A 25,098-nucleotide genomic window follows, 5' to 3' on the forward strand; every position below is an offset into this window, starting at 1 on the left:
AACATCAAGGGGGGTTCAAAATATATCACAACAAATACAAGTTCAAGAAAGTATATATATATATATGTTAGAAGAAATTATATTTGAGTATCCATCTTTACTTCCTTGCAAATTGTTGTTTTGTTCTCTGCTGTGCATCTTTTTAAATTTATTCTTTTTTTTCCTCCTTTCATTCATCCCCCCCATCCCCAAGTAGGCTATAGTTAAGAAAGAAACACACACACACACACACACACACACACACACACACACACACACACACACACACCCCTTTCTTAACCCTGCTAATCCTTTGTTTTAATTTTACTCCTAACTTACCTTGCTCTTGCTTAACCTCCCCCCCACCCAAGGATACCTCCCCTATCATCTTCCTTCACCCTTTGCTTCCCTGTCTGCCCACCCTTCCCCCCTTATATCTTTATAGATTTTGGAGGGTACTATATCCTTCATTGTATATATGTAGTGTTGCCTATTTAACTCATTCCCAATGTGAGTGAGTTTTCATAACTACGAGCCCTCCTCCCTTATCTAAGGCCTCTGTGTCTATTCTTCCTCTATGCCTCATTTGTATGACATACTATTTTTACTTTAACTTTGCCTCAATTTTTCTTTTGAGCTGTTGTATTGTTGTCAGTTTTAAACATGTTATATAAATTTCCCATGTTTAAAAAAAACAATTTATCCATTTTCCTTGAAAATGATCTTTGATATTATCTCTTATATGTTAATTTTTCTATTAAGCTCAGGTTTGGTTGACAGGCAGTCCTGAAAAATCTACAAGTTCATCGAATATCATTTTTTTCTCATTAAATATTATAAATAACTTTGCAAAGTAGGATATTTTTGGTCACAGATCTATTTCTTTTGATTGTTGATTAATATGATTCCAGGATCTGTGGTCATTTATTGTGGCTGCTGATAAGTCCTGTACAATTCTAATTGTAGCTGCATGTATTTGAGTTGTTTTTTTTGTTTTTTCTTGTTTATTGCAAAATGTTCTCTTTGATCTGGGGATTTCAAAATCTAGCAATAATGTTCCTAGTGTTTTCCATAAAGAATCTTATTGAAGTGGTAATGGGTGGATTTTTTCTTTTTCTACTTTTCCCTCATGTTCTATCACTCCAGGACAATTTTCTTGGATTTTTTCTTGCATTATTGCAAAGTCCTTTTTAGGGGCACAACTTTAGGCAGTCCAATTTTTTTATATTTCCTCCTCTTGGTCTGTTCTCCAAATCTGTCATTTTTTGATGTTACACATTCTGTTCTATTTTTTCATTCTTTCTCATTTTGGGGGGTATTTTTTGAGTTCTCATAACTTCACTGGCTTCCCCTTGCCAGTTCTAATTTTCAGAAAATTATTTTTGTCTTTGAGATTCTATATTTCCTTTTCTAATTGTTTAACTTTTTTTCATCATCATCTTATTTTTCTTGGATGTTTTTTTTCCCCCTCAATGACTCTCATTTGATTTTTAAATTCTTTTTTTGAGTTCTATAAATTCTCTCTGGATGGCAAACCATAAGCTTTTTTCACTTCAGTGTCTTTCTATGAAGATGAATTCTAGTCTTCCTTGTTCCCATAGTATGTTTCTATTTTGCCTATTTATTATTATTATTAATGAGGACTATTAATGTAAGCATCTCTAATGCTGGGTTTGGGGATTTGGTGCCTCTAGTTTCACTTGAGCTCTTCCTCTGATTAGGAACCCCAAAACAAGAGCTCCAAACTCCCACAAGTGCTCTCAGCCAGCATTATCCCTGTGTCACTGCTTCTGCACTCACAGGTGTGTTGGTTCCTTCTCACCCAGGGTCTCCTATCAGCAGCACAGCTGGATCTGGCATTCCTTATCAGCTGAGGTTCCCTCAATCTTCAGGGACTGATGACTCCATGGTGTCCAGGGGATACATTGGAGGTGAAAATTCCTATGGTTGGGGGTGAGGCTACTTCTGAACCTAGCTAACTTCAGGGTGCTCTGCTTGCTATTTCTGTGGGGCTAGCCTAAAGGTGTTTACACTTCACATGGGTAAACACCTGAAGTCTTTCTTTGGGTGTTCTCCAGTTGACCCAGGAGAATCTCAGTAATGCCCCAATCTTATTTGTTTTTCATTGGTCTATTTTCATTTGCAAGGTGCAATTTTGTTTTTTGTGGAAAAATTTCTGACTTACTCTGCCATATTCCCAGGATTCTCCCCAATATGATTTTTACCTTTCCAAAAAGGACAATGATTTAATTTCCTCAGTGCCTAAACTCCCAACAAATGGCAGAAGAGCTACTTAAATAAATGTATGCATATATAGAAATACCATATATAATGTGAAATATAGATACACTATATATACTGTTGGGTATGCATGCCCCCTAACCCAAACTTTGTGTCATTAGAAATTCCAAGCAAGGGCTATCAAATTGTGGTCTTTTGATTCAGTAGTGTTTCTCCTGGGCTTGTATCCCAAAAAGATCATAAAAAAGGGAAAAGGACCCACATGTGCAAAAATGTTTGTAGAAGCCCTTTTTTGTAGTGTCAAGGAACTGGAAACTGAGTGGATGGCTGAATAAGTTATGGTATATAAATATTATGGAATATTTTTGTTCTGTAAGAAATGATCAGCAAGATTATTTCAGAGAGGCCTGGACTTACATGAACTGATGCTAAGTAAAGTGAGTAGAACCAAGAATACACAGCAACAACAAGATTATGTGATGATCAACTGTGATGGACTTGGCCCTTTTCAACAATGAAATGATTCAGAGCAATTCCAATAATTTTATGAGAGAGTGAGCCTCTGCACCCAGGGAAATGAATGTGAGGACTGTATGTGGATCACAACATAGTATTTTCACTTTTGTTATTGTTTGTTTGCATTTTGGGGTTTTTTTTCCTTTTTTTTTTCCTTTTTGATATGATTTTTCTTGTGCAGCATAATTGTGGAAATATGTACAGAAGAATTGCACATGTTTAACATACACTGGATTCCTTGCTGTCTAAGGGAATGGAAGAGAGGGACAAAAAAATTTAGAGCATAAGGTTTTAAAAACTATGCATTGTTTTAAAAATAAAAGGCATCATAAAAAGAAAAAAATTCCAAGGAATATTTATGTGAAACTGTTTATTCCTAAAGTTTGAGAGTTTGAAATTTGACAATTTGTCTATGATTTTGCCATTGTCTATCCAATGATGATAAATCTGGAGAAAAATAAATGGCTGAATATAAGCCTGAATCATAGTTATTTAACAGAAGAATTGGAAGCATCCTACAATATGTTTTGTGAGTAAATGCATGGAAAAAAATTATAACTTACTATGTTCTAAGCACTAGGTTTTGTCCAGAATATAGTCCTTGCACTACAGAAATTTAATAAGAAAAGACAATACATATAGAGGAATAGTGTCAAGAGAGGAGTGTTTTGGACAGAGATGTCAAAGAGAATGGTGATTAAAAACACGAGACAAATGACTGACGTGCTTACAGAAATCTTTTACAGATATATGTCAGAGTTAGGAAGGAGCTCACTAATCTGTTTAATTAAACTGGAATGGTACTGAATGTTTGAAAAGGAATTATGTGAAACCTAACCAGAAGGGTAGACTGGAACAAGACATGGAAGGAGGTCAGGGGTTAAGCCTTGAATGGAAGACTAAGGAATTTGTCATTATTTTATAGACAATAGCAGGGCACTGAAGATTATTGAAGAGAGTAACATCATTGAGAACTCTTCCCCTTGTATAGACAAAAAACACACATCTAGAATCCCAAATTTCAAAGCCAGAGACTTTGGCTTGCCCTGTATTGCCCCTGAATTTGGGAGTGTGCACACACCCTTATGAATGTTCAGGGCTCCAGAATTCAGGGAATTAGATTGGTAAATGTTGGAAAATCCAAAGACAAAACTTCACCTGTTTCACATTATTTTCTGGAATCTCCCCCAAGATGTGACTCTTAAAATCATCTCAAACATCATTAGCCACTTGTGTGTAATAAACCAACAACTTCCTTGTGAAGTGTTTTGATATGTATACATATGTATATATGTGTATATATACATATGTATACACATATAGCAGTATACACATACTGTTAACATTCCAAAACTATACTTTTATTTGGTTCTAAAGGCTATAGAATATTTGCTTTTTTGTTTATACCTTAAACTAGTGGTTAGGGGTTTCCTTTCATGGTCACCTTACAAATTATATCAATGACGCCCAGATGCTTTCTTACCTTAAACAGCTTTGCCTAAATAAGATAAAATATAATCTCTGTTAAGTATGGTGATTTCCTAGGAGAATACACAATTCACTAATGACTGGGTACCTTCTTAACAACAAGTTTTTAACTACACAGATAGAGATGCTGTGTGCTTGCACCACACCCACCTCATTTCCCCTTTCTTCCCTTCGCCCCCTCCTAGACATATATACCCACCCACACCTAGACCCACACCTAGACCCACACCAGGGAGAAAATGAAGATTTGGCATGTTACCTAATATAGAGCTGCTACTTTTTCCTACTAAGTAATGAAAATTTAGGTCAGTGTTTTTTTACACCTCATTTCTCAAAGCTCAATAATATTAAGTCAAGAAGTCAAAGGTAACAATTCTTTTCTTTCTTTTTAAGACTGAACAGGCAGACGAGCAGAAGAAAACATTTATATCTCATGTTTCCTGTGCAAAAAGGTAAGTGTTTAAATAAATTAGATTGATTTTGATTTTTAACTCCTAAAAGTAAAAGCAACTGCTACTACTTATTCAACTTTCACAGAACTGTAATTTCCACTCTCCAAAAAAAAGTTATCTAAGTAACCTATGAGAATATAAATCAAAAGAATTGGTGAATTTGTCATATATAAAGGCATGCTTTTCATTTAACTATAGTATTTTCATTAATTATGCTTCTAGTTAACTTCTAATGTGTCAATAACTGGTTATCTTCATTTTATAAAACAGAGAGGTTTTTCCAAGTTTTTCTGAGAAAGAATATGTCGTTATCTCAGAAAGTGATCTATTGGGGGTTCAATGATTTTTTTAATTGTGTGCATTGGATCTACTTAGCAAGATTCCTAAATAAATGCCCCTAAAATGCAAATGCCTGTTTTAATGCATACATATGCTAAATATTAGGTTGTAGGTCTATCAGCATATCTTTCTCTGGTTACAAGGGCTGGTATTTGTTTCAGATTATAAGCTTTTCTCAGGCATTCACTGCCATTTAATTTTTTGTGACCAAGACATCATCCCATTTAACCAAACAAAATCTAATTGATGTTTATTAACTGTCTACTCTTTGCCAATACTGTGCTAGAGACCCAAAAAGAAAAGTAAAATAGCCACTTTCCTTAAAGAGCTCACACAATTTGAAAGTTGTAAAATAACCTCAGGGCTTAGTCCAACCCTCATCCCTAATAACCTTTACTGTAACATAACCAACAAATGCTCCTCCAGCCTTTACATTAAGTAATGAATCCACCATGTCTTCAGGCAGTCCTAAAGAAATGTTTTCCTGACCCACATTTCCCTCTGTACCTTCTACAAATTGCTTTTAACTCTGACTTCTGAGTGGGTGCTTCACTACTGTTATGATCCCAGTTGAAGCCTGATCCTCCCATGGATGCTGTGTGTAGTTGCAGAAAGGAATGAACCAGATTCTTGAGATTTTGTTTTAAATGTCTTTGCCCATTATCTAAGAGTGATAGTATCTGCCCCCTGGGAACCCAATCTACCAACTAGACCAAGTTGGAGAAATTCTGTTCTGTTTCTTCCTTGTCCTCTTCCTCATCTTCCCTCTACTTCTCATCATCCTCCTTCCTATCACATAGGTACAAGGCATTTCATCATTCCACTTTGACCTCTTTTGGATGCTCTTCAGCTTATTAATATCCTCCCATATTGTGGTCCCCAGAATTGAATATAATTCTCTAAACATGGTCTGACCATGAAAGGACTATCATTTCCTTATTCCTGGAATCTATACATTTCTTAGTGTAGCCCTGGATTCCATTACTTTTTAGCTTTTTCTCCATTATACTACTGATTCATAAAAAGTTTGAAGTCAACTTGAGCTTTTTCGGAAAATTTGCTGTCTTAAAATGCCTTCTCCATCTTATACTTAATAATTTGATTCTTTAAATCAGGTAAGATTGCACATATATTTCTACTGAATGTCATTTTATTAGATTGATCCCAGTGACTGACTTTGTCAATACCTTTATAAATCTTGACTCTTATCATCCACTGTGTTTTTTTCTTTCATCTACAAATTAGATAACCCTTTATCCTTTATCCAACTCATTGACAAAATTATTATTCAATTTATTCAATTGATAAAAATATTTTCCTTTGATAAAAAATATTACATAGTATAGAGCCTAGGACAGTCTACCAAAGACTCCTTGCCAAAATGTCATTTGTCTATTAGTTTTTGAGTAAGTATTCAATCACTTCTAAATTCATCTATTTACCTGGAGGACACATTATATAGAGAGCTAAAGAGGAAAAAGAAAGAACTAGTAGTCTGGAGAGAGTAGGAAAGCTTCCTGTGAGAGGTAGTGATTAAACTGAACCTTTCAGAAATTATAAAATGCATAGGTTGTAGAGGGACTACATTCCAGGCATGGGGAAATGGTCTGTGCTATGGTAAAAGTGATGAGATGCAATGTCAAATTCCAAGAACTACAATTAAGCTAGTTTGGTCAAAAAAATGAGAAAGGTAGTCTGGAGCCAGATTGTGAAGGATTTTTATTTTTTAGCTGAGTAGTTTGTACTGAGTAGGGAAATGAAATGGCCATTCATTTTACTCACTTGGGAGCAAAATATAAATCCACATTTGTATATATGTATTGGTGGGAAGGAAATGTGTGTATTCTGACAGATGTGTATATCTATTTATCTATTTATCACTTCATTGTTTGCAAAGGTCTTTGTATACATATATTTATTAGTATTGTAATGGAAAAACAGGATGATGCCATATCCAGAATTCTTTTTACTGATCTCATTGAATACTGTACAGTATCTTAGTGGGGTAGGAAAAAACAATTATAATCTCCGTGAAAAATACACATCATTTAAACTTCAAGATTCTGCTTATAGGCAATAATTTATAGGCTAATTACAGCTTTGGGAGGGGTTCCTTTTTTCCTCTGTATTTTCACCTGGGTAGGGCAAAGAATTCATCACCATATGGTCTGCCTATTGCTATTGAGCCTCTCTGCTGAGTTAGGTTATCAGTCAACAAGCATTTATTAAGTGATTGCTATGGGTCAAGTCTTGTTGCAGATATTTTTTTTTAAAAAGCAAAAACTATACTTGGCTCTAAGGAAAGTTATAGTCTAATTGAGAAAATAACATGTGACCATGTATAAACAAGATATAAACAGGATAAATTGAGGGTAGTTTCAGAGGGAAGCCTCTAAGATTGAAGAGGACCAGGATAGGTTTCTGGCAGAAGGTAAGAATTATCAGAAACTTTAAGGAATCCAGGGAGAACATTCCAGGCATGAGGGAAAGCCAATAAAAGTGCCTGAAATTAGGAAATGGAGTGTCTTGTTTGAAGTACAGCAAGAAGGCCAATGTCACTGGTAGGGGTATAAGGTATAAGAAAATTGGAAGGATAGGGAGGACCAGCTTATTTTTTTCCATTTTATTTTTTTCCAATTAATGTAAGGATAGTGTTGTTTTTACATTCACTTTTGTAAGATTTTTAGTTGTAATTTTTTTTGGCCCTTTCTCCCTTACCCATCTCCTTCCTAAAACAGGCAATCCAATATAATTTATTCAAGTATTTAACTTATTTCCATATTAGTCGTGTTGTGAAAGAACAATCAGAACAAAAGGGAAAAACTACAATAAAGAAAAAAGAAATTTTTAAAAAGATGAAAAGAATATGCTTTAATTCACATTCAGTGTCTATAGTTCTGTTTCTGAATGAAAATGGCATTTTTCATCCCAAAGAGGATCAGGTTATAAAGGGCTTGAAATCGATACAGAGCATTTTATATTTGATCCTGGAGGCAATAGGGAGCCCCTGTAGTTTTTAGAATAGGGATATGTCAGTGTCAGATCTATACTTTAGGAAAATCATTTTAATAGCTGAAAGAAGGATAAATTGTAGTGGAGAAAGGATTAAGGCCAAGAGAGGAACCAATGAGCTATTGCAATAATTGTCCAGAGATGAGCTGATGGGCGGTGTGCACCAAGGTGATTGCAGTATCCAAGGAGAAAAGGAAGCATACATGAGAGAGATGTTAGGAGAATAGAAATGGTTGAATTGGACAAAAGGGAAGTGAGAAAGTGAGAAATTGTAGATGACACCTAGGTTATAAGCTTGTGTGATTGGAAAGACGGTGAAACCATTGACAGTAGAATGACCCTTAGGAGAAGGGTATCATTTGGGAAAAAAGATGAGTTTAGTTTGGGAATGTTGACCCTCACATGGCAAACAGGCTGTGACTCTGACTGTACTTGAAACTCTTCTAGTTGGTAGAATCTGCCAGTTCCTTCCTTCTGAGGTACAATCTCTGAAAACCCTAAAACCTTACAGGGAAGCCTGCAAACCAAAATGAGATACAGGAAGTTGATTTCCACAGATGCCTATAAATCACAAAATATAGATTCAAATAACTGGTTTTGTACTGGCTTCACTAAAAATGAAATAACATAAATGTGAAACCCATTTACTAAACCCAAACTCACTAATTCTGATTTTTTAGTAACAATATAGTAAAAAAAAAATCCTTCAGCAGTCTTATTTTTACAAGGTGAAATAATCACTACTTTATGTTTTTTCTATAACTAATACTAATGACAAGGATCCTTGTGAACAATTCTCCCTTCTGGAAAAACGGGTGAGAAACAGAACTCGGGAAAATTATCTTTAACACGTGTTCATTAAGTGAAAGCACCTACTTTTAAAAGCCTTTTTTTTTTTTTTTTTTTTTTTATGATAGGGAAACTCTACAGAGCTACTAGGGTTTTGTGGGTAGCCATGGCAGCCACACCCTACAGGGGATCGTGAGTCAGAAAAGGGTGGGCTAGGAGTGTAAATAACTACGAACAGCTGTGCATGATTTCAATGAAGGAGCATCTGAGAGAGGCTACACTGGAAAATAGAGTATAAGAGAGGAGCAGTGTCACCAAAAATCAACACTATAACCAACTGCCCATATTCTAACATATAAAATAAGAGCATACTTGGCTTTTGGGATAAAATTTCCCTACCCAACAAGTTAAATACCAGCCAGTCAGTAACTGGAAGAAGAAGATATTCTCCTTCCTTTATAATTGAAAGTTAATATTATATGATATAATGAGCTGGAATTAATGGAGCTTTGTCTGTGAATCAATATTGTAGAGCATGATAAATCAATGCCCTTAACACCTTCAATGATAACATCAAAATTGACTATTGCATTATTCATGGGTTTAAAGCTTGTTCTCATTACTTCAAATAGTGGAAATTTTGCTGGACAGCTCATGAATGAATTTTTTCCTCTTAAGCTTTTTATTAACAGTTCCTAAGTTGTGCAACTAAGAACCAAATTGTAAGGGATTTACAGATGCAATAAGTATTTAGCAAATCCACAAATAATCATCAGCTTTTCAGCATATCATTAACAAAACCCAAAAGGTAGAAAAATTTCTAATAAAATGCAATAGTACCCAAATTAAAGACTTAATGCTATGTCAAATTACCAAAGAGAAATATTAGAATATTAGAATTAGCAACTTTCACTTAATGAGAAAAAGATCAATAAAATGAAGAAATAACATGGGGAAAAATTAGGAAGAGAAGGATTTAGTACTACCAGATTTGAAAATACATTACTAAGAAGAATTATTAAAACTATCAAGCAAAACAAACAAAACAGACACAGAAAAATAGGTCATTGTATTAGGTGAGTGTTAGGAACAAATGTATGCAGCAGTCTGGTGTATAAAAAACCCAAGACTACAACTACAAAATATATATCTTGTATCTTATATCCTAATAGATTACTAAATGATCCAAAAAAGAAATATTAAAGGAGAATGGAAAGTTATAGCTTTCACAATGATGGAATATGTAACTAGATAAGAGAGAGAAGAAATCATAAAATACAAAATAGGTGATCTCAAATACATAAAATTACAAAATTTTTATCTAAGTAAAAGTCAATGCAACTAAATTAGAATAAAAGACAAAATATTTGCCTTAAATATCTCCTGTTATCCAAACACAAATGTATAAGATTAATAGCCATTCCCCCATAACCAAGTACAAAAAGTAGATGTTTATAAAGAACTACAAACTATCAAAAACTTCGGGGGGGGGGGAAGTGAAACACAATATCCAGAAAAGGAAAAGCAAAAAAATTAACAACTCTGAAACATCACCTCCCACCACCAGACTAGAAATGAAAAGTTAGGAAAACTGTTATAAGAGTCATGACGTGGTAATTTAATACTTTGTAGCATCAAATTTGTTAAATGGGAAAATAATATAAACATATCTGAGAAACATTACTAATTATTCATAAAAGAGATTCTCATGGGAATATATCCCAAAGAGGGTTATTATTGCTCTTATTGACAGCAAGAAAAGATTCCATATGTACAAAAGTATTCAAAGCAGCATTATTTGCAGTGACAAAAAGATGGAAACAAAATGTTTACCACAGATTAAATGGTGCCATGTGGATGTATAAAGAAATAGAAAGAAACATGAGAAGACTTATATGAAGTGATAACAAAGTTTAAAAAAAAAAACTCAGCTAAAAGAGCAACATACATAATAACTGTTCTTCAAATTTTTTTCCAGCCACGTTTAACTCTTCATGACCACATCTGGGATTTTCTTTACAAAGATACTGGACTAGTTTACTATTTCATTTTCCAACTAATTTTACAAATAAGGAACTGAGAACAACAGGGTTAATTATTGACTTTCCCAGGGCAACACATATATTTAACAAAATTCTGGTTTTATTAATACCATAACGTAAAAATGAAAGGATATCTCTCTTTTTTTTTTTTTTTTTTTTTTAGCAGTTAATGATTATGCTTCAGGAAGTGAATCTTCTATGGGAGTTGTTTGTTGAAAAATGTCTCCTGTGAAAAACAATAATACAAGAAATTCTTTTTCATAAATCTAGGTTCAGAGTGTATAAACATGACAGTTTTTGAGAGGAAATCAAACCCTTTGTCCTCCAGATTGAGCCCCCCCCCTCTTATGACAAAGAAAAATAACTAAGCATAAACATCCAATAAATTTGGTGGCTACATGTGGCAGTGCTTTGCCTCAGTAGTCTTCTGCCTCTCTCCCATGAGGTGGAAGTTATGTTTCATTATCTCTTATTTTTAACTTCCAGTTGTTTTTCAGTTATGCAAAACATGGCTTCTTATTGGTACTCTCTCTTCATTTACATTGTTATACTTATCATATAAATATAGATATAGATTCTTTTTTGTTTATTTCTTTTTTAATCTTCCCATGGTTCTCTGAATTTCTCAGTCATCATTTCTTAACTGCTGAATAATATTCCATAATTTTCATATCATTGTTGTTTCAGCTATTCCCAAATTGACAACCATTTCATTTTCAGTTCTTTGCTTCTACAAAGAGATTTTTTTCCTATCTTTTAGTTGAGCATAAAGAGGAGGGAAAGGCATGCCTAAGGAAAGCACCAATTTAAGAGTATTAATAAGTGATTAAGAAAAAATAATAATTCCATACATTTTCTTATCACTTTACAGTTTAAAAAGTAGTTTTAGACCACCCTTACTACCTAGGTAGGGAAATATCGTATTCCTAATTTCATAGATGACGACAGCAATACTCAGCTTAAATAATTCGAAGGTCAATCCTCTTAAAGATCTTGCAATCAAATTATAGAGGGTCTTCACAATCAAGCAGAGAGTTTTGAATTGTGACTGTAGGCATTGGGTGATCATTAAGGGTTCTTCAAGAGGAGAATGATATCCAAATTAGATTTTTTTTTCTTTTTTTTTTGAGGCTGGGGTTAAGTGACTTGCCCAGGGTCACACAGCTAGGAAGTGTTAAGTGTCTAAGATCAGATTTGAACTCGGGTCCTCCTGAATTCAAGGTTGGTGCTCTATCCACTGCGCCACCTAGCTGCCCCCAAATTAGATTTTAGGAAAATTATTCTGGTGGCAATATACAGGATGAATTGAGGCAAGGAAGAATGAAAGAATTACTTATCAGTTTAGGATATTTTAATTTATTGTTTTGTTTTTAGATGGTCTCCTATCTCACCAAAGCTAGTAGTATAGTATCTCCTCATATGACCTATCCCATTACAGATAAGTACCTAAAACTCTTACCTGCTCTAGATTCTGGTCTAGGTTATTTCATCCCTCCTCAGAAAATAATACTGGCCCTCAACTCAAAAAGGCTCACCATATTGATACCCATATTAATGAGGATATCTGATGGGCTTAGCCCACTGCAATTCAAAACTCCTAAACTCAAGCTAACCACTAGCATCATCCTCTTTGGGAGCCAGGATTCCATCTGTATGTCATCATGCCTGGCTAGTTATCAGTTTAAAATTCGTTGATATAATAGGAATATAGTTAATTAGTATGAACCCAATTTTCTATTTTACTTGTTCTAGTAAAACTATTCCCATCATTTCAAGAATTTGTTTTGATGTATTTTTGTGAGACACTATTCCAGTGGATTTGTGCTTAGAACAATGTTTTTAAATGTATTAAAATATGATTATGAAAGGAACCAATTAAGTTGAAATATGACTAAAATGTTTTTAATCCAGAGACTGCAGGTGAAGAACCTTTGCAAGCAATAGTATACTAGCTGTTATGTTTAATATATTTTAATATGTTAACAATGAACTCTTCCTCCACAAATTACATCCATGAAACACATTTAAATTTAATCTACATTAACATTTTCTTCATCACTTTCCATATCTAGAAATCAACAAAGCAATAAATCATTCCCTAATTAATAGCATTTACCCATTTCTAGAGTGTAAATATTCATGCTAAAATTTTAATGATCTATTCTTGAAAGTCTATTAATACTGGCTCCAGCTCATCACTGACTACAACTCCTTCATTTTAAAAGGAAAAAGTCCAGTGGAATGAAAAGATCTGCCCAGAGTCACATAGATAGTGTCTGTCAGGATTTATACCCAACTCCCAAATCCAAATTCAGTCCTTTTTTTAGGTATGTCATCCTTTTTTCCCTGTAGATTTATAATCTCCTCTTAACATATGCTAATAAAATTGCAGTGGAAGCACTCATGTAAAGTTCTTTGCCTTTCCATACAACTCTATGCCTTCTCATCTTATGCAATTATCTATATTTTCCCATAAGTCTTTCAAATAAGATTTACCAAGCATACTACAAGTTTTCCTTGCATTCATTTAAAGTCAGAGATTTCAATAAGTCATTGGGCATCATATTTGTAGTCTGTCTTCATGTTTCAAGAGTGAGGAAGACTATTCCCTATTTGACCCTAGATACATGCCTCTGGCATTAGGTCTCCAACTGCTGTTACTGTCATCATTCTCCCAGGATCTCCCCTTATTGTAGCCTCCAAAAAAACCCATTAAAAATTGATGAATCCTGAATACTATGCTCTGCTGCTTCTCCTGAATCTGACTAAGCTTCTTCAGGCAATTGTTCCCCAATCTTATTCCAGTCTACCATGTTGTTCTTAACTTAGGCATTTGCCTTGTTCTTAGCCTTCATCTTCCTCCTGATTCTATGAGTTCTTTCTATTTCACCATTCTCATTCCTATTCCTTTCCTGATGCTACCTCTTTAAATTTGGAATGGTGACTCATCTCCATATTCTAGCCCAAAGCTTTCTGTAACATTTTCCACTCAGGATCTACTAGCTGTGTGATCTTGGGCAAGTCACTTAACCCCAATTGTCTCACCAAAAACAAATAAAATGTTTTGTTCTAGCCTACTTGGAACTAGTTTATAACTTTGTCCCTACCTACCTCTTTCTGCAAGATTATTCTTTTCTTTGTTTTGTTGAGATTTTTTTCCCAAGGTTCAAATTCAACAAATATATCTGTTACAGAAATGCAAAGATAAAATAATGATTTAAAAAATCTCTTGAAATAGCTTACAATTGAATCAAGAGACACAAAGGCATAGGATTAGAAAAGTATAGGAATTAGACCAATGTTTTTATTGATATGGGGACCTTCCATGTGAGGAAACTTTTCACTGCAAATTGGCTTCTTATTAGCAATTTATTCCCTTAGATAGTCTGAGCCTTGAGGTAAAGTCAGGAGTTTAAGTGACCTGCCTGGGATATCTTAAGCCAACAAATGTCAAAAGCAGGACTTGAATCCATGACTTTCTGGATCCTATGTCAACTGAAATTCTATCTTCTTCACTACCTGCTCCTTTAGGATTATGAAAGGTATAGAAATAAGTATGATAGTAAGGTCAAACACAAGAAAGACAAGAGAGAGAGGCAGAGAAAAAGAAATCCAGGCAAAATGCTTTGAAAATTTGGCAAAAAATATATACCAGCTAGAAAAATCAGGGAAGTTTGAAAGGAGCTAGTAGTATGTAATTCAGACCTTGAGGGGAAGAGGATTTCAGAAAGTGAAAAGGAATGCCTTTTCATTCCAAGCATGGAAAATGACTTAGGCTGAAGTAGAAAAGGGCAAGATAGGACTGGAGAAGTCCAGAACTCCCAGTCCAGTTTGGCCCTAATTAGAGAACATGAAAGTAAAATGTGTAGCTAAGCTAGGAAGAGAACTTGGAAACAAATTGTGGAGTGCCTTAAATGTCAGGCTAATGGGTTTGTATGTTAGGTTAGATGAATGGGGATCTCCTGAATGTTTGTAGTGGAGAAATGATATGTTTATGACTTTTATACTCAAATTAATTTGGCAGCTATCTGAAAGATGAATTAGAAAGGGGAAAGACTTGAGGCAGAAAAAAAAAACCTATGGCAAAAGTACAAACAAAAAGACAGCTAGGTAGTGCAGTGGTTAGATAGTTGGATTTGGAGTCAGAAAAAACAAAATTCAAATATTGCTTCAGATCCCTATTAGCTATGTGACTCTGTGTATCCAACCTGTTCTAACATCAGTTTCCTCATCTGTGAAATAGGGATAACAATAGCACGCACCAAATAGGGATAATATATAGCACTTAGCTCCCAGGACTATTATGAGGATCAAATGAGATGTTTGTAAAATATTTTGCAGACCTTAAAGCATTTATATATATATATATATATTTATTTATATATTTATATATATATATAATGATTATTGTTAGCACATGATACTATTATATATCGTATTAATATAATTTTAATGTTAATGTTATGTATTATATATGTGTATATTATTTTTAAGAAAAATTAATATCTGAACCAGAGTAATGGCAGATTAAGTAGAGAAAGAGCATAATAAGTATTGTAAAAGTGCAATAGATGTTTCTTGGCAACTGATTAGGTGCATTCAACAGTGAGGGAGAGGGAAGTTTTTGATGAGATCAAATTTTAAACCTGCATGTCTCAGAAAATAGTGGTACCCATAACATAATAGGAAATTGGGGGAAAGAGATATATCATTCATGTTGAAGATTAGGCAATGTACCCAACTGCCATAAAAGACCAAGATGTATTAGATAAAGTAATTGAGTTGGACAGTCATTTCTCCTGGAACTTATTGTACCTTGCCTCTTACTCTGGATTTAGCCCCTGCAATCAATCTGCTGCTCCTAAATAAGCTCCTGGGATTTAGTTACTCCCCAAGGAATAGCTGTTTCATGGATATTTACTGGAATCTCAATTCAGATGCTATATCCTTGTCTTCTGAAGGACATTGCCCTTTCTCTGGCACAGTGTTTGCCTAATCACATGGTGGCTTACCCCTACTTAGGATAAAATACTAGTTACTACATAATACATGGGCATATATATACATATATAAGCATAGATGGATATATGTATATGTGCCTTTGAGCTGTTGTTCAATTGTTTTAGTGGGTCCAACTATTCATGATCTCATTGAGGGGGGTTTCTTGTCAAGATATTAGGGTGGTCTGCCATTTCCTTTTCCAACTCATTTTACAAATGAGGAAGTTGAGGCAAACAGGGAGAAATGATTTGCCCAGAGTCATACAGCTAAGGATCCCAGACCATATTTGAATTCCAAAAAATGATCTATCTTTCTTCAGGCCCAGCACTCTGATCTACTATGCCACCCAGATGCTTCTCTGAGCAGTTAGTATTAGAGACTGCCTACTCCTGTGTATAATAATATTAAAATGAAAATTCCTTTTTCTTTTCTTTACTGAGGTAATTGAGGTTAAGTTACTTGCCTAGGGTCACATAACTAGGAAGTGTTGTGTCTGAGGCTAGATTTGAACTCAGGTCCTCCTGACTTCAGGGTTAGCACTCTATCCATGTACTATCTACCTGCCCTAAAAATTTCCCCTTTTTTTTTCCTAAGGAAAAAAAAGGCATTATCAAAAATTAATTGAAAATAAATGTGATCATTAACAACTAGCAAAACAACAAAAAGTCATTAAACAGTGGTATTTTCTTTGGTTGACTCAAATTTTTTTTTTCTCCATTCTAATCCAACCAGGCAAAGGAGCTCTCTTTCTACTGCAGTCTCTTCTAGCATGTGTATAGGATTCAATCGAGACTTATCCCAAGCCTGCCTTTCTCTAACGGTAAGGATGACTCTTTACTGATTATAAGGAGAACTTCTAGTACTTTCTGTGTCCTGTCATGAAGAAAGGCATTATTAAAAGCCAAAGCTTGAGGTCTAGGTTTCACTACAAGCTGAGGAAAGAAAAGAAGCCCCATACCTCTCCCATAATAAACTTGAGATACTTAACCAAATGAAAACAACTGAATATAGGAATTCAGTTTGAAAAAAAGTTTATTAAATGGCTCCTATGAATAGAAAAAAACACTGTGCTAGATGATGCTGAACCTACAAAGATGAAGCACAGCATAGCTTCTATCCTTAAGGCAGTGGCTAATATTTATACTTTATATAAACTTTAAGAGGTACTGTGGAAAGAGAATAGAGCACTGGCCTTGGGATCATAAAAATCCAAGTCCAAGATCTATCTCTCACACTTATTGGCTTTTTGGATGAGTCACTTGACTTCTCAGGCAAGACTCAAAAACTATTGGATTGGTATTACAAGTTCTTCACTGTGACTTCTACACCAAGGAAATCAGCAGTCAGGTTTTTATGTATGCATATGTGTATACACATTCTTGAATATATACAGGTACATACACACACATATACATATATATATACATATATATATATATATATATATATGTTTGTAAACTTGACTGTGCACAAAACATTCTATACACATCATCTCATTTGATCCTCATCACAGCCCATTGAATTGAGGTATCAGCTTCTTTGAATAGGGAAATGGAAAAAGTGCCTTACCCAAGATCACTGAACTAGTAAATTGCACAGTCAAGATTCAAATCCAGATTTTCTGGCTTCAAGAGACAAGCTCTTGCTATGATACTATAACTGTCTCAAAGAAGAAGAGTGTGAAAAGAGAAACCATGGATATTCCTTCAATGAATTCTTACAAACTCTTTTCCTTTATCCTTACCTTGGTAATCCTTTTATAGCTCTCCAATATATTTGCCACTTCTGATACTTATTTTACTTCCTATTTTGCCTGTAATCTCTTCTCCTAAATAAAACTATTTTTTTGGCAAAGAAGAAAAAAAAGAGAGAGAGAGAGAAGCCGTGGAAATAACAGGGAAAAAACGCGATACCAAACTCTGCAATTTGATATTAAATCTGTTTTATTAGATCTCATTAACAATGGAAAAACTAAAAAAATGAGATTATCTAATGACTAGTTTTGTGAGAGATCAGCCTTCAATGTATTATATATGGTTTTCTTTAGGAAACCATTATAGAAATCATCCAAAAAGGAGTGTTTAGGGAGTGAAAATGAACACAACTTAACTGTAAAATAATCCCATCATCTCTGTCTTTGCTTCCATCAAAGACCAGGTTCATTTACAGCAAGATCCTTCTCTTTATAGTCAATACCTATAGACCCCAAATTATCCACATTTAGCACACAATATGAACATGTCAGCTATCTTAACAGGCTGTTCTCTAGAATCACAATCCTTCAGTTCTACTCCAGCTTTGCTGATTCTTTTACTTCCTGGACAAGATCTACCTTTCCTAGTCTTAAATCATTGTCTTTCTAGACATGTGGCATCTATCAGATCCCTACAACTTTTCTGGAGTTAGATCAAGTTAAATATAACCAATGAGTCAGTGAATTTGGGGAGGAAGGGAAGAGAAGATGCAGTCTGCACCAAGCATATGAAGACTTTCCCATGAATGGGTGAATGAGAACAATTTATTCCATTGACCATGAAGGTAGCTGAAGCAGGTGCTTAGAACTTGGTCAGACATCAAATACACCAAGGTCATCTAATGCATCTTGACCATCATCAAACAAGACTTCTGCTTGCCGCTAGATTTTAGGTGATTCCGGAAGAGAAAATGAGGCTGGTGACTTAATTTGTGCAACTCTGCCTCATAAATCCAATTTAAATATGAGTCAAGACATTGTCCATTGTGTAACTGGTCCTTTTCAAAAATGAAGGACAAATAAGAGCTTTTCTGGACTTTTATTCCTAGTCCTTCCTAACTGCCTCCATCCCATTCTTTATAACTAATGGATGCCTTGGTGTGACCTTAATGGTTCTTAAATGTTTATCTGGTTATTTGTGGAGTTTGAATGCTGGACATCACGGTACTGTGGCTTGAGATGAAATAGACAAACAAAAATGGAGAGAGCAGAAGAAATCTTAGGCTTTAGTGAAGGTTAATTTAAAACAATAAGGTTTTGCTCTTTGGTTCTAAAGTTTGTGATTACATTTAAAAACTGGCAGAATTGCAAACCATGCCAACATACAATCTTGCAACATTGCATGTTCTCTAAAATCAACTTAAAGATTCTTCTTTTTTCTTTTAAATAGAATACAGACAGTATTAATAAATGTCATAAAACCAATGACACCCCGAAGATAGAAAAGAAAACTGTAGTAGGAAAAAAAGGTAAGACATATAGGAATACTAATTTTATTTTTTAAGGTTAGTTCCCATTGACATTAATCTAGTTTTGATCCTCCAGAGAGGAAATGGATCTCTAGAAATTAATAATTGACTATGTGGGAGGCAGTTTCCCCTTCTAGGGTACTGATAGCAGTCATAATTCCCAGCTAAGTTCTCATCTGCCAGTGGCCATCCTGTGACTATTTCTCAATAGATATTTTTGGTCAGAACTGACTTTTAACAGTTCAGTTACAAAAAAAAATTGATACAACTTATTTTATTATCTAGTTTTGTGTTAGTAGTATTGGGAAAGGTCTAACATGACTTGTAATTGTATATATATGTATATATATATATATACACACACACACACACACACACACACACACACACACACACACACATATATATATATATAATCCATATAAATCCATATGGAATCCTTCCAAAATGAATCTATAAAAAGAAACACACAATTTAAGTAAATTCAAGAAACTTGGGATAGGACAGAGCAATAGGAAGTAGAAGAGAGAACCTGTGTGAAAAATAACTAGAATTTATATACTTTTAAGTATTTAAATACTTTAAGGTTTATAACTTGCTTTATATATATATATCATCTCTTTTAAATCTCATCCTTTCAGAGAAGTGCTTTTTCTTATCCCCATTTTACAATGAGGAAATGGATGCTGAGAGAATTAAGTAAATTGCTCTTGGTCAATCTACTAAGTGTCTGAAGTCTTCCTGATTCCATATTCAGAGCTCTGTTCATTGTGTCATGGAACTAGGGAACTAGGGAATAGGCTAATATTGAAACAATGATCATTTAAAAGAGGAAGGAAGGGGTAGCTAGTTGGTGTAGTGAATAGAGCACCCAGCCCTGAAGTCAGGAGGACCTGAGTTCAAACTTGATCTCAGACACTTAATCTTCCTGGCTGTGTGACCCTGGGCAAGTCACAATTCCAATTGCCTTAGGAAAAAAAAAAGAGGAAAGGAAGGAAGGAAAGGAAGGGAAGCAAGGGAAGGAGGAAAAATATGGGAGGGAGGGAAGGGAGGAAGGGGTGGGAGGGAGGAAGGGAAGAAGGGAGGAAGGGAAGGGAGGAAGGGAAGGGAGAGAAGGGTGAGAAAAAGGGAGAAAGGGGAGGAAGGGAAAGAGGGAAGGGAGGGAAAGAAGGGAAGGAAGGGAAGGGAGGGAGGGGGAAAGAAGGAAAATGTTTCTTCCTCAGCAGGGAACTGGCAATCATTGAAAGCATTACCTTCTCTATTACTGTCAAGTGAACTGAAGACATTTTATCCAGGTTCAGCACCTTAGGGAATACCCTTGACCCCTCACTCCTTCAATCTAATCAGTTGACAAATTTTGTCATTTCTCTCTCCACAACATCTCTTACATCTATTCTAATCCCTATACTTACAAAGCCACCACTCTAGATCATTCTTCATCATCTCATCATCTCTGGCCTGTACTAATTTAATACATCCTTAAGTCCCTCTCTACTCAAATCTATCCACCACACAGCCACCAGGTCTAAAGCACAAGTCTAAGTGATCTTTCCCTTACCCACTTCAGTAAAAATTCAATTACCTCAAGGAGCAAATGTGAACTTCCCTGTTTGGAATTAAGGTCCTTTACAGTCGTCTTATACTTTATTCCCTCTTCAGTCTCTGAGTTCCAACCTTAATGACTTATTGGCAATTCTTCAAACACAACAAACCATCTCCTCTATAACTTTGCATTACCTGTTCCCCAAACATGGACTACATTCTTTCCCTTACTTGTTTCCTTTGGAATACCTGAGATTTGCTCTGAAATTCTCAAATGCAATCTACTACATGAAACTTTTGATGAGCTCTCACAACTGACAGTCTCTACACTCCTAAAGCTAACTTGTATTCATTTTGTGAATATCCTGTATATCCCTAATTATGTACTTAAGGTTTCTTTCAATAGAATATAAGCTTCTTGAAGACAGAAAAAGTTTCAATTCTGTCTTTGTATCCACACAGCAAAATGCACATAAAACCCCCCAAGAAACCACATATCATAGAGGCTGGTCCATTAGAGGCACTTAACAAATGCTTTATGACTGGTAATATGAAAAAGTCTTTTGCAGCTGTGACTAGGGATAATTCTCAACCAAAAGAGGAAAGAAGAGATGATAAAATGTAAAAGGGATCATTTTGATAATATGAAATAGAAAAACTTATGCAAACAAAATCAATACAAGAATTGATGGATTAAAAAGGAAAACTGTCAGTGGGGTGGGGTAGGAAATCTATATTTCCAAAATATTTAAGAAATTAATATTAATGTATACAACTAAGTAATTACAGAAAAAAAAACAGTTTTCAAAAGAATCACAAACTCTCAACAACTCTGAGAGATTTCTCTAAATCGAATGCCAATTCAAAATGCCTCACATCCAATAAATTTACAAAGAAGACAAAAGATGGAAATAGCCTGTGTTTTAGAAGTAGCAAGATAATAGCCTGATGTTTGTAAAGCTATTTGTAAAGCTATAAGTTATTCCAACTAGTCGTCTAGAATAGTAATTTGGAATTATGCAAAATATGTCTAAACTAGATATATTTTTGACACAGAAATTTCTCTGGCAGATGTATATATCCTAAATAGATCAAAAACAAAAAGAAAGGACACATTTGTGCCAAAACATTCATGTGAGTATTTTTTGTGATAGCAAAGAACTAGAAACAAATTGGAAAGCAGTTAGTTGGAGAAGGACTACAAATTTAATCCATGTAGCTAATAGAATATTAAAATAATATATATATTATCCTTATGTGGTTACTTAATATAGATAATATAAATAACTGATAGGTGAATTAAAAACTTAAGAAGCAAATGATTTAATAAAAGATTTTGTCTGTATATATGTGTGTGTGCATTTTTAAAACTTCAAGAATTTCACACTTTTGTAATCTGAACTATACAAACTACTTACTCACAACTTTCTTTTATCATCAGAACAAACTGCTTCCTCTTCTGAAGATTCTCTTAATTTGGAGCCTGTTTCATCCTCAGAAATTCTACCTGGGCCTTCAAAATTAAACAGTCTTGTACTTCTATACACAACTGGAATAACTCAAGAGAAAACCACAGCTGAAAAACTCTCAAAAGCAGTTCAAAACCAGAATTCTGCTCCCACCACTTCTGAGGTTAATGAGAGTCCACTCAATTCATAGAGCCTTTTGAGAATCTGGCTCAATGCCAGAATTGAATTTGGCATCCCAGAAAATCTCTTGTCAGATTTTGTGGACTTGAGAAGAATTTTTTAAAGTGTGAAATGTTTCACCTAGTTTCACTCTGACCACTTCTGAGGCTAATAAGAGTCCACTCAATTCTAAAGACAAGAATTAACTCATAGAGCCTTTTGAGAATCTGGTTCAATGACAGAATTGAATTTGGCATCCCAGAAAGTCTCTGTGAAATTTTGTGGACTTGAGAAGAACTTTTAAAAATGTGAAATGTTTCAACTAATTTCACTTTTTCTCCCCATTTAGAATGGAAAAAAACAGTTATATCTGGCATAAAAAACCAGCATAGTTTGGGGAAAACAGAATGGTCCTCTTGGATCATTCCTTGTTTTCACCTTTACTCAATTTTTTAAAAAATTAAAAGGTTTTCTTTTGTAAACAGCAACAAGAGAAAAGAGAATTTTTATTTTTTCTCTCTGAGTTTTGGAAGGATTTTATTTTAAGAAAATATTTTTACTATTTTTTTTTACCTCTATACACCCCAGTTCAATTCAAGAAAACACCATATCTGAAGAACTCTGAAAAGCTGTTCAAAACCAGAACTCTGCTAACACTCTTTATGAGGCTAATGAGAATCCACTCACTTCTGAAGAATAAACTTTTAAATTAATTTCTCTAAAGAAAAGAATTACTCAAAAAATTTTTGACAGCTTGAATTTAATCACTTTTTTTTTTTTAAAGGTGCACATTTCCGGGGGCAGTGCCAAGATGGCAGAGACAACACAAGTTTCTCTCTGACCTTCTTTACAACCCTCACAATAATTACAAAATAGAGCTTCTGAATTATCTCTGGACAGGCAGAACCCACAAATATTGGGAGTGCAACAAATTAGCAGCAGAAGATAATTTCAAAGATCAACAAAAAGGTCTGTTTTCATTTGGATACAGGAGGGAGGCAGCCAGGGCAACCAGTACAAATGCCAGGGCAGACAGCTCAGAGTCCTGGGGCAGAGAATTTACAGGAGGAAACAGACAATAAAAGATCTGTTTCAATCAGAAACAGGAGAGGGGCAGCGAAGCAAAAACAGCTGACCACAGACACCAGCACATATGATAGCTCAGAGTGATGGAGCAGTGCAGCTTCAGGGTGGCTGAACAGACTCCGACCACAAACACCAGGGCAGACAGCACAGAACCCCAGGGCATTGCTAAAGACTCCACGTGGCAGACGCAGCACCAGGAATGAATTGGCATTGACCAGCACAGCTGCAGTTGCTTAGAAAACCTCTCCCATTTAAAGGCAGACCTTAAAAAAAGTAAAAAAGTAAAGATGATTCTAACAATTGACAGCTTTTATGATGAAAGAACAGATTTCAAACCCTGAGACGACTAAAGGCTCCAGATGAAGCTACAAAAGATGAAATAACCTGGTCCCCATCACACAAGGCTCTCCCAAAAGAACTAAAAGGATCTAAAAGAGAGCTAAAAGAAAAATGGAGAAAGGAAATGAATGCAAGAGAATTTGGAAAAGGCAACACAAAATATACATAGTGAAATGAAAAAGCATATAACTCATTAAAAGATAGATTTGATAAACTGGAAAAAGAAAGCAACTCCCAGAAAAACAGAATTTGTGAAACAGAAAAAAAAAACTTGTTAAAAAAACAGAATTTGTGAAATGGAAAAACTTCTTAAAAAACAGAATTTGTGAAACGGAAAAAAAAATCCATAGAACAAAGCAACACATTCAAAAATTCAATTGGACAAACACAAAAAGAAATTTTTAAAAAGTAAATGAAGAAAACACACTAAAATTCAGAATTGAATAAATGAAAATGAATGACTCAAGAAGACAAGAATCAGTCAAGTAAAACCAAAAAAAATGAAAAAAAAAAGTAAAAAAATGTAAAATACTTAATGGGGAAACAACCAACCTGGAAAACAGATCCAGGAGAGACAATCTAAGGATTATTAGACTCCTAAAATACATGATGAAAAAGAGCCTAGACACTATCTTTCAGGAAATCATTGAAGAAAACTGTCTGGATATCATAGAAAAGAAGGTAAAATAACAATGGAAAGAATTCACCAAATGCCTCCTGAAAGAGACCCCAAAATTAAAACCTCAAGGAATATAGTAGCTAAATTTGAGAACTATAAGATCAAGGAAAAATATTACAAGCAGCCAGAAAAAAACAATTCAAATACCAAGGAGCCACAATAAAGATTACTCAGGACCTAGCAGCTTCCAATTTAAAGGATTGAAGGGCTTAGAATCTAATATTCCAAACTGTGAAGGATATTGGAATGTAGCTAAGAATAAATTACCCTGCTAAACTAAGCATTTTCTTTCAGAGAAGATGGACATTCAATGAATCTGGTGAATTCCATGTATTTTTTATGAAAAGACCAGAGCTAAACAAAAAAATTTAACCTCCAAATATAGAACTCAAGTGAAGCACAAAAAAGGTAAAAAAAAAAAAAAAAAAAAACTCTTGAGAACTGTATTTCTGTTATGGGTATATATTGAGAATACATGTATAATCTAATTTTACTGTGATGATATAAAAAACAAGATGAAAAGGATTGTAACAGAGAAAAAAAGGGGGAAAGTTAGAGGTAAAATGAGGGAAAGTACATCTCAGGAAGAGGCAAAGCAAACATAATTGAGGGAAAGAAGGGTGGGTGATGAATATTGTGTGAATCTTATCTCATCAGATTTGGTCCAAAGAAAGAATATTAGATATATTTGATTTCATCGAGAAACATCTCTCATCTTATAGAAAAGTGGGAAGGGAAAGGGG

At 34.6% G+C, this 25,098-nt stretch overlaps 1 protein-coding gene across 4 annotated transcripts in view; it reads left to right on the plus strand.

Annotated features, from left to right (window-relative positions):
* Positions 1 to 22,979, plus strand: part of LOC141549566 (palmitoyltransferase ZDHHC11-like) — a 173,440-nt gene extending 150,461 nt beyond the window's left edge. For all 4 annotated transcript variants that reach the window (XM_074279191.1, XM_074279192.1, XM_074279194.1 and 1 more), the window contains 4 exons: positions 4,618 to 4,676; positions 16,592 to 16,679; positions 19,003 to 19,081; positions 22,065 to 22,979. In XM_074279191.1, the coding sequence (XP_074135292.1) occupies positions 4,618 to 4,676; positions 16,592 to 16,679; positions 19,003 to 19,081; positions 22,065 to 22,282 (444 nt within the window). In that variant the 3' untranslated portion in view covers positions 22,283 to 22,979. The remainder of the gene's footprint in view (positions 1 to 4,617; positions 4,677 to 16,591; positions 16,680 to 19,002; positions 19,082 to 22,064) is intronic.
* Positions 22,980 to 25,098: the final 2,119 nt, after the last annotated feature.

Source organism: Sminthopsis crassicaudata, chromosome 1 (genome assembly GCF_048593235.1).
Source record: "Sminthopsis crassicaudata isolate SCR6 chromosome 1, ASM4859323v1, whole genome shotgun sequence".
Classification (NCBI taxonomy): Eukaryota; Metazoa; Chordata; class Mammalia; order Dasyuromorphia; family Dasyuridae; genus Sminthopsis; species Sminthopsis crassicaudata.